The sequence below is a fragment of the Silurus meridionalis genome, chromosome 4 (genome assembly GCF_014805685.1).
Source record: "Silurus meridionalis isolate SWU-2019-XX chromosome 4, ASM1480568v1, whole genome shotgun sequence".
NCBI classification, from domain to species: Eukaryota; Metazoa; Chordata; class Actinopteri; order Siluriformes; family Siluridae; genus Silurus; species Silurus meridionalis.
Genome location: NC_060887.1, coordinates 41,920,509 through 41,930,508, shown reverse-complemented (window position 1 = coordinate 41,930,508; position 10,000 = coordinate 41,920,509). Strand labels below are relative to the sequence as shown.

The 10,000-nt window shown below is 41.2% G+C and overlaps 1 protein-coding gene across 1 annotated transcript in view; it reads right to left on the bottom strand.

The window, feature by feature from the left end:
* Positions 1 to 10,000, bottom strand: part of mybpc2b (myosin binding protein Cb) — a 27,535-nt gene that overhangs the window by 2,121 nt on the left and 15,414 nt on the right. The window contains exons 14-24 of the mRNA XM_046847301.1: positions 9,913 to 10,000; positions 9,622 to 9,728; positions 9,407 to 9,436; positions 9,018 to 9,160; positions 8,557 to 8,716; positions 8,307 to 8,411; positions 7,916 to 8,104; positions 7,667 to 7,801; positions 6,452 to 6,619; positions 6,254 to 6,342; positions 5,767 to 5,962 (exon numbers count right to left, since the gene is read on the bottom strand). The exon at positions 9,913 to 10,000 is cut by the window's right edge and continues 78 nt beyond it. Of these exons, the coding sequence (XP_046703257.1) occupies positions 5,767 to 5,962; positions 6,254 to 6,342; positions 6,452 to 6,619; positions 7,667 to 7,801; positions 7,916 to 8,104; positions 8,307 to 8,411; positions 8,557 to 8,716; positions 9,018 to 9,160; positions 9,407 to 9,436; positions 9,622 to 9,728; positions 9,913 to 10,000 (1,410 nt within the window). The remainder of the gene's footprint in view (positions 1 to 5,766; positions 5,963 to 6,253; positions 6,343 to 6,451; positions 6,620 to 7,666; positions 7,802 to 7,915; positions 8,105 to 8,306; positions 8,412 to 8,556; positions 8,717 to 9,017; positions 9,161 to 9,406; positions 9,437 to 9,621; positions 9,729 to 9,912) is intronic.

The following is a 10,000-nucleotide window of genomic DNA, read 5'->3' as shown; positions in this document are numbered from 1 at the left end:
TGTATGTAGAGAATACAACAAAAGCTACTAAATATGTGATGTTTATAATTGAATCTTACAGTGAGGGGAAAGAAGTCTGTCAGGTTTATTTGTTATAATGTTTGTGTTGTTTCTGTAAAGCTGATAAATGAATAGAGATAAATAAAGAACACTGAATCACATTTGGAAGCTACAGAGCCACAGTGAAGGGCTTCAACATCTCTGTAGTACAGGTATGTTGGATAAAATGCAGGTGGATCATCCTCAAGCTTATACGACACTCTCTCAGACTAATGATGAGAAGGGAAGAGAGCAGCCAGCTGTCACATAAAAGCAGCAGGAACAACATTAGCACAAAGAACAATAAGCACTGCAATGCATCTGGAGTATCTGCTGGTAGGACCAGATGACATACCAGTAGAAGCATGGTGTAAATGACCATTAAGTCCTCAAATCATTAACACCTTTACCTCCATCCAATAGAGGGCGGTGTTGCCATGGGATAGCGCTGTATGTGCACATTGGCAAACTTTGTGAAGTATTCTGATTAACATTACTGAAGAAGAAAGATGGACTTTTGGGTGCATGGAGTGCAAACAGGTTTAAAAGATTTCTTTCTACCTCTTATTTTCTGCCTGATGAAGGGCACAAGGTAGCATTTTATTTCATCTGTGTGGAAAATGTGGAGACATTGCAGTGGTTATTTTGACCATCTTCTCTGAAGCTGTTGGTTAATATTTAGCGGGTCGTTAAAACATATGCCGATTCATCACTGAAGACCATTTTGCTTGCTACTGTTGTACAGAGAGCTGGTTTGCAGCCATTCAGGTCTTTGTTTGGTGATTTTCTATGTTTTATGTTTTTTTTCTCTAAATTGAGATTGTAAATGTTTATGGTTTTTTATTGTACCTAATTAGCAGGCATATGCTAATTATGTGTGTGTGATTAGGCGCCACCCAAGTGGCAGGCTGTTGCAGCAGCTCCCGTAAAGTTTGTGCTTTTTTTATTTATTTTATAGTGTTCCGGACTTTGTGTTTTTCTTTTAAGTGTATGCGGAAATTTGGAAACTGCACAATGGACATAAACAAAGCCACCGAGTTTGCTCTACTTTTCCTGCTTCTTTGGACTTTGTTCACAGTCGCGTCTGGAAACTCTGTTCATAGCCACGGTCCTATTGTTTACACCAGGGATCAGCTGTTAGCATTCCGCAACATGCCGATGCTACTAGGAGCAAAACTGGATATTCCCCGCGAGCTAAGAAGGAAAAGACGGGGGAACCGTGCTGGAGCTTTGTGTCGGAATAAAAGGAGACGTTACAGACCAACTCTCCCGTCCATCGTTATGGGAAATGTAAGATCTTTACCCAACAAGATGGACGAGCTAGCGGCTCTTAGCCGGCATCAGAGGGAATTCCGGGAGTGTAGCATCATGCTGTTCACAAAGTCATGGCTAACCAAGCTAACACTGGACACCACAGTGGCTCTGGATGGATTTGATTTACTGCGCGCGGACAGAACGATGGAGAGCGGTAAGAGAAAGGGAGGAGGACTGGCAGTGTTTGTGAATAATAGATGGTGTAAATCTGGTCACATCACTATTAAAGAGCAGATCTGCTGAAAGGACATTGAGCTGTTAGCCGCTAGCATGAGGCCGTACTATCTGCCGAGGGAATTCTCGCATGTTATCGCGATAGCTGCGTATATTCCCCCCTCTGCTGATGGGGAATCGGCATGCGATGTCCTGCATTCTGTTGTTAACAGACTGTTAACACAGAGTCCAAATGCCCTTCTCATTATCTCTGGAGATTTAAATCATTCCCCTCCATCCTTCACTCTGCCCACATTCACTCAGTATGTTTCATGCCACACCAGAGACAATAAAACACTGGACTTATTTTATGCAAACTCAAAGGAGGCCTATGCTTCATCACCTCTCCCCCCCTTGGGAAGATCGGATCACAACCTGGTTCATCTCCTACCTGTGTACAAACCCCTTGTATGCAGGCAACCAGCTACCTCCCGCACAGTGACGACATGGTCTGATGAGACCGATGAGGCTCTGAAAGACTGTTTTGAAACAACTATGTGGGAGGAATTGTGCAATCCACATGGGGAGGATATTGACAGTCTAACAGACTGTATTACGGACTACATTAACTTCTGTGTGGAGAATACTGTACCCACCAGGACCGTACGGTGTTTTCCCAACAACAAACCATGGATTAACCCTGATATAAAGACTCTCCTTAAAGAAAAGAAGAGGGTGTTTAAATCAGGAAACAAGGAAGAGCTGAAAACTGTCCAGAGAGAACTGAGAAGAAGATCAGGAAGGAAAAGCATGCTACAGGAGGAAGATGGAGGATCAGCTGCAGCAGAACAATGTCAGCGGTGTGTGGAAGGGGCTCAAAACCATCACTGGTCATAAGGAGCCAAGCTCTCAGGCTGTGGGTGACCAGAAGTGGGTGAATGATCTCAATCTATTCTTTAACAGATTTGATCAGCTACCTCCCTGCCCCCATCCAATCCCCCTGCTGCAATCCCCTCTCTGCTTCCACAGCAAGCAGCTCCAGCCCCACCTCTCTCTGCACTGCTATCAGCTCACAGACAATACACAACACACCTAACTCCCCCCCCCCCTGCCGATTCCCTCCAGTCAACACTTTATCCAATACACACTGCCCCTTACAGAAGCCCAGGTGAGAATGGAGCTCAGGAAGATCAAAGCAAGGAAGGCTGCAGGCCCAGACGGCATCAGCTCCAGGCTACTTAAGACCTGTGCTGACCAGCTGTGCGGCATATTGCTGTACATGTTTGACCTGAGCCTGAAGCTGGGAAAGGTGCCACAGATATGGAAAACATCCTGCGTGGTGCCTGTTCCAAAGACGCCGCGTCCAAAAGACTTCGGAGACTATCGACCAGTAGCGCTGACCTCGCATCTGATGAAGACATTGGAGAGGCTAGTGCTCACTCATCTCCGACCTCTGGTGAGCCCATCAATGGATCCACTTCAGTTTGCCTACCAACCTGGCATTGGAGTGGAAGACGCAGTCATCTTCCTCCTAAATCGGGCTATTTCACACCTGGAAAAGGCTGGGAGCACTGTGAGAGTCATGTTTTTTGACTTCTCTAGTGCTTTCAACACCATCCAACCTGCGCTCCTGAGGGATAAGATGGTGTACATGGGAGTGGACCATCATCTGTCTGCCTGGACACTTGACTATCTCACAGACCGACCACAGTATGTAAGGACTCGTGACTGTGAGTCTGACATGATTGTCTGCAACACTGAAGCCCCGCAGGGAACGGTTCTGCCCGTTTCTCTTCACCATCTACACTGCAGACTTCATGTTCAGCTCAGCAACCTGTCACCTACAGAAGTTCTCTGATGACTCTGCCATCGTCGGTCTGATCACGAATGATGATGACAGAGAGTACAGAGGACTGATCCAAAACTTTGTGGACTGGTGCCAACGGAGCTGCCTCCAGATAAATGCGGGGAAAACGAAAGAACTGGTGGTGGATTTCCGTGAGGCACAAACAAATTCTATCACCAGTGAACATTCAGGAAAGGACATTGTGAGTGGACTCTTACAAATACCTGGGTGTTCACCTAAACAACAAACTGGACTGGACAGACAACACTGAGGCAATCTACAAGAAAGGGCAGAGCAGACTCTTTCTGCTGAGGAGACTAAGGTCTTTTGGAGTGCAGGGAGAGCTACTGAAGACCTTTTTTGACTCTGTGGTGGCCTCAGCCATATTCTATGGAGTGGTCTGCTGGGGCAGCAGCATATCTACTGCAGACAGGAAGAGACTAGACAAGCTGATCAGGAAGGCCAGCTCAGTCCTGGGGATTCCCTGGACACTGTACAGGAGGTGGGAGAAAGGAGGATGGTAACAAAACTATCATCATTGCTGCAGAACGCCTCCACCCCTGTATGAAACCGTTACATCGCTGAGCAGCTCTTTTAGTGACAGACTGATACATCCTAAGTGTCTGAAGGAGCAATACAGAAGGTCTTTTCTCCCTGCTGCTATTAGACTATACAACCAAAGCTGTTCCCAGTAAAACCAGTCACCACCATACAACACTGCTATTACTTTTTAAGCTGTGCAATAACTTTATCTGTGTGAAATATTATTACATGAATCAGGTACAATATTATGTGCAATATTACCTGCAATTTACGTGCAATACTACCTTAAAATACAACTTGAAAAGCGTACTTTAGTTTTTTCCTATTTGTATTGTTACATTGTACTGTATATATACTGGTATTGTAGTATATGTATATTATTTTTCAGATATTTGCATTTATTTTTATTTCTTTGTTGTTATTATTATTATTATTATTATTATTTATTTTTATTTCTGTTTTTATTTTTTTAGTATATTCTTTTTTTATATATATATATATATATATATATATATATATATATATATATATATATATATATATATATTTGCATCTATTTTTATTTCTTTGTCTTGCTGCTGTAACATAGAAATTTCCCCACTGTGGGACGAATAAAGGTTTATCTTATCTTATCTTATCTTATGCATAATGACTGATTGTTTGTTAGTTTTTATTCAGCTCTTACCTGTTTTTAAATGAAGATAAAATACTTTATAAACATCAGTTCCTGAGAGTAAAGTTCTCAGCTGGGGATGCTACACATGGAGATGTTTGGAAGAGATGGAAGTGGAGTTTTTAACCAGATTGTTTAACAAGATTGTGGATTCTGAATTATGGCGCAGGTTGAGATGGTTTGGACATGTGCAGAGGAGGGACATGGGGTATATCGGTAGGAGAATGCTGAGGATGGCGCCACCAGGAAGGAGGAAAAGAGGAAGACCAAGGAGGAGGTTTATTTACATTTACATTTATAGCATTTAGCAGAAGCTCTTATCCAGAGCGACGTACAAAAGTGCTTTAAATCTCTAGTAATGATTAAAACTACACTGATACACAAGATTACAAACTTAATATAAATATAACTCTTGAATTCTACAAACTTGGAAAGTGCTAATTTAAGTGTTTCAGGAAGATGAAGGTCTTCAGTCGTCGCTTGAATATAGTCAGGGTTTATGGATGTGGTGAGGGAAGACATGCAGGTAGTTGGGTTGAAAAAGACAGATGTTTTGCTTTGGCGACCCCAAATAGGAGCAGCCAAAAGAAGAAGAAGAAGAAGAAGTAGTAGTAGTAGTAGTAGTGTTGTTTCTATGAACCCAATAACCCCATGCTCACAGTGAAGTATGGAGGTGGAGGTGGAGGTGGAAGCAACATGATATGAGTAACTGCTCTGTAAATGCTCCTGCAACATTTAACGTCATGGAAGGATTTTTTATGTTCAATGTTAAATGTGCAATACAAATCAACATGAATTAAAAATTTGTAAGAACAAAATGTGCAAAATGCAACCGCAATGGTGCAAAAGCTTATGATTTCAAACCCTCAGTGTCTTGAATCTGGATTTGCACTTTACAATTCATTATTTTTGATACAAATGAAGACACTGCTACAACTGTAACTGTACCATCAATAATTAAGTGCCCATGAATAATATCTGCTAAGTAATATTGATATTACAGTCCTGCTTTCTCAGCACTATCCACATGCAGCATTACACCCCGGTTCTGTCTTTTACTGCTGCTACAATGCATTTCTCCAGTCCAACTTTCACACCAACAGCCATGTCATCCTGGATCAGTGTTTGGGTGACTGAGCTCTCAGGGAAACCATAATGCTACAGCATGCAACATGCAACGACTGATATTATTTCTTACCCACAATGCGGATGTCGAGGGTGGCACGGTCCTCCATGCCCTCGATTTGCAGGACTAGTGTATATTTTCCAGAATGTTCTCTTTCTGCTGAGCGAATAAACAGCACTGAGTCAACATTTGAGTTTCTGACTCCAACTTTCTTTGCATCTATTGGTTCTCCATCCTTTAACCACGTGGCCACAGGTCGAGGTTTACCCTAAACACACACAAACGCACGTTTAGAGTCACGAGGAAATAAAATACACAATGAAGTGGTTTAATTAAAACATCATAGAATAACTCAAGAATTTCTATTCAAGAATTTTGTACTTAAATGATTTTTTATCATGTTTCCAGATAAATCTGCAAACCATAAAATATTCCATGACCTTAGAACTGAGAAGATTTCGAGATTTTAGACTGTGATTTGACACTGAGCTGCATGGGACAATGCGACTCCCACATTTCAACTACTGAAGACAATTTGGACAATAAAACACAAGCATACCTGGAAGGGAATAACCAGGTTGATGGTCTCTCCAACTCTTTTGATATATTTGGTTCTCAGATTGCGAGGAAGGCGGATTTTAGGATGCTCTGAGAGAAGTAAAGAGACAAAATGAATTTACTTTTCATCAATGTTGAATTGAATTGTTAATACTAAAACATATTTAACCAGTTTAGTTCATTAAGATTTCAGAAATACCCATGATCTCCCTGACGGTGACCGGCTGGGCGAGGACAGCAGGAGGGCTTTGGCCTGCAATGTTCACCGCTACAACACGGAAATTCATCTTCTCTCCTGTTGGCAAATTCCTCACCACATAGTTTTGACGCTCCACCAGTTCAGTGTTTGCCACCTGCCACTCAGTATCTGACAAACACACAACAAAAACACATGCGTAAAGGAACTGTGGAATGGGGATATGACCAAACCATTATTACTCCACACCAGCCAATCCTAACTGAACATTTTCTTCTCATCCAGATCCTGACCTTGCACCTGATTTTAATACTCATATTCTCTCTGGTCCTCAGTTAATCTGTGATCCTGATTCCAATCATAAACCACATCTTGATAAGGTTTACTTCTTAATCCTGATTTATCCTTTTGATCTGATATATTATCTGATCCTTCTCTGATCTACTCTCTGCTCTGCTTTAAACAGTGAACATTGTCCCAAAATAACTTTACAGAAATAGATTACAAATAGACATGTCATCTGTATAAATGATTCCCTATAAGTTTATTTCTAATGATTTATTCAGTGGTGACAGCAATGAAGGAAAACTCCCTAAGTTGGTGTGAGGAAGAAACCTTGAGAGGAACCAGACTCAAAAGGGAACATCATCTTCAACCCATTCATTACTGTTCATCATTGTTGAGGTGTATTTCAGCGATGGAGACTCGAATGTAAAACTAGTCATGGTGATTATAGTCCTAAACCACTAAAGTAGTTTAGATCAGCTCATCATTTCTATTTTGATTACAGTCTGGATTTATCTTCATGGTTCGTGAATTTAAACTTTGACAGTAAATTCATGGATCTTTGACATATTCCCTGATCTACTCTCTGACTTGATCCCTGATATATCTGTGTTGTCTTTTACACATAATTCTATATAATAATTCATTTTTCATATGCTGAGTTTGCTGATGTCACTTCCTGTTTCTAGTTTGGTTTCCGCATGACCAGTACTTAATATTTCTGTGTATTCAGTCTAAGAGCATGTTCTAGAGGCAGCACCATGGATAATAACCATTTGTAGCCATGTGAAAATTAGGTCATGAAAAAAACAATGCAAAAGCATGGCCTCTAAGGATTTGACCTTTACCCTGAAGGCTTTACCACATCATCTGAATCATCTACTCTCATGAACACACTGGCAACTTCTCCCCAGCTGTACATACTGTACATACCTCCCTCTTTGCAGAACTCAATGACATATCCATCCAAACCACCAGCACCAATTCTTTCTGGAGCTAACCACTTCAGAGAGCAGGTGGTATCAGTCACATCCTCCACTGTTAACTTTTTCGGCTCACTAGTGGGGGCTTAGAGAAAAAAATATCAGAGATCAGATGAGGAGAGATCCAATGTGTGTGTGTGTGTGTGTGTGTGTGTGTGTGTGTGTGTGTGTGTGTGTGTGTGTGTGTGTGTGTTCTCACCAATTGGCATGAATGGTTTGGAGTTGAGACTTGGTGCTGAGACGCCGATACCATTAACAGCATAAACTCTCATCTCATACAGAATTCCCTCAATCATTCTCTTCGCTTCATACTTTGTGCCCTCAAACACATCAAAGTTCAGCTTCGTCCATCGAGATGATCCTTTCTTCTTCCTCTCCATTAGATAGCCTATGTAAAAAAAAAAAAAAAAAGCTGTTTCTGATCTTCTCTTTGTCCTTCTGAGGGAAAACTTGTAAAACATGTAAAACATGTAAAAAAGCCTGGACCCTTTAGCTCAGGCTGAAGGAACAGCACCTGTGATGGTTTGATCGTATATATATATATATATAATACACACACATACAGACATGAGCAAAGCTGTTGTTTTTACCCTTAAGTGGAGCTCCTCCATCAAATTTAGGAGGCTCCCAGATTATAGAGGCACAGTCCTCTCCTACTGCTATACACTTCACATGCTCTGGAGGATCAGGAACATCTGTAAACACACACACACACACACACACACACACACACACACACACACACACACAGTTAAGACAGTTATTAAAGTCCTACAGCATTTCTTTTATATTTGTTTCTAGTGTGTTGTTTATTTATTTGGATTGTATTTTGTTCCTCACCCACTATTTTGACGAACAGATTGGCTTTATCTTCTCCTACTGGATTTGTCACAGTGATGCTGTAGTTTCCTTCATCGTCTCGCTCCGCCCCTTCAATGACAAACGAGCTCAGACCAGTTCTACTCTCCACTCGGATCCGCCCTTCTGTCGCTGAGATTTGCTGAAAAGTAGGCGGAGCCAATTAACCCTAACCCTACAGTACAGATTAGTTACTGCAACACTGTCATACAAGTGTGTGTAAGTGTGTGTGTGTATGCATGTTTGTGTATATGTGTGTATACTGTACGTGTAGTGTACATCTGCACTATGTATGACTGTGTATATGTGTGTGTGATTGTGTGTGAGTGTGTGTGTGTGTGTGTATGCATGTTTGTGTATGTGTTTGTATACTGTACGTGTACTGTACATCTGCATTATGTGTGTGTGTGTGTGTGTGTGTGTGTGTGTGTGTGTGTGTGTACATCGTCTCCCTTCTTCCAGCACACAGTAGGGGCCGGTTCTCCTGTGATCTCCACGTCAAGGCGGAGTTTGTTGCCAGCGACAACGATGATCGTGTTCTGAGAAACCACATTACCCGACACATCAAGGTGGATCTTAGGAGGATCTGATAGAGAAAGAGGGGGGAGGAGAGTAGAAGGAGAATTCGAGAACTTGGTGACTGACTGATTGTTGCTTCGATGGTGATTTGTTGTTGTGGTTTATTCATTGGTTAATTTGTTTGTTGATGGTTGGTTTATTGAGGGATTCGTTTGTTAATAGTTTCTTTGATGATTGATAGATTGGTTGGTGATTTTTGTATTGATTAAATTAATAATTGATTGGTTTATTGATTGATTGATTGATTGATTACCTTGCCTTGGTACGTAGTCAATCTTGATCTCTTGAGTAAAAAGTAGAAGTAGGAAATAAGAGAGAATTTCAGAAAAATCAAAGAAAACAATTACAGAAAAAGAAATGACTTCATGTTTAATATATAATGATAGAAATAAATCAAATGTATTACTCTTTAATTTTCCTGATAGCGTGATGATGAATCTACAACCACTGTTAACTATAACATCTCACCCAGGAAGTTGAGTTTGGCTGAGATGGACAGAGCATATCCATCAGGAATAAACGTATAATCCCCAGCATCACTGGGCTTCACATCATCTATAATGAGACGGTGGATCCTACACACACACACACACACACACACACACACACACACACACAAATACAGATATATTGATGTATAGGCCTTAACATTGGGAAGATTAAACTAATATAAAATTGTAATGTTCTTGTAATGTTGTTGCAGTGTGTATGTGTGTGTGTGTGTGTGTGTGTGTGTGTGTGTGTGTGTGTGTGTATTACCGGCCAACATGTGTGATTTTGATGCGTTCACTTGGCACAACTTCAGCTCCATCTTTTAACCACTTTCCTGTCACTTTCTCATCGGAGA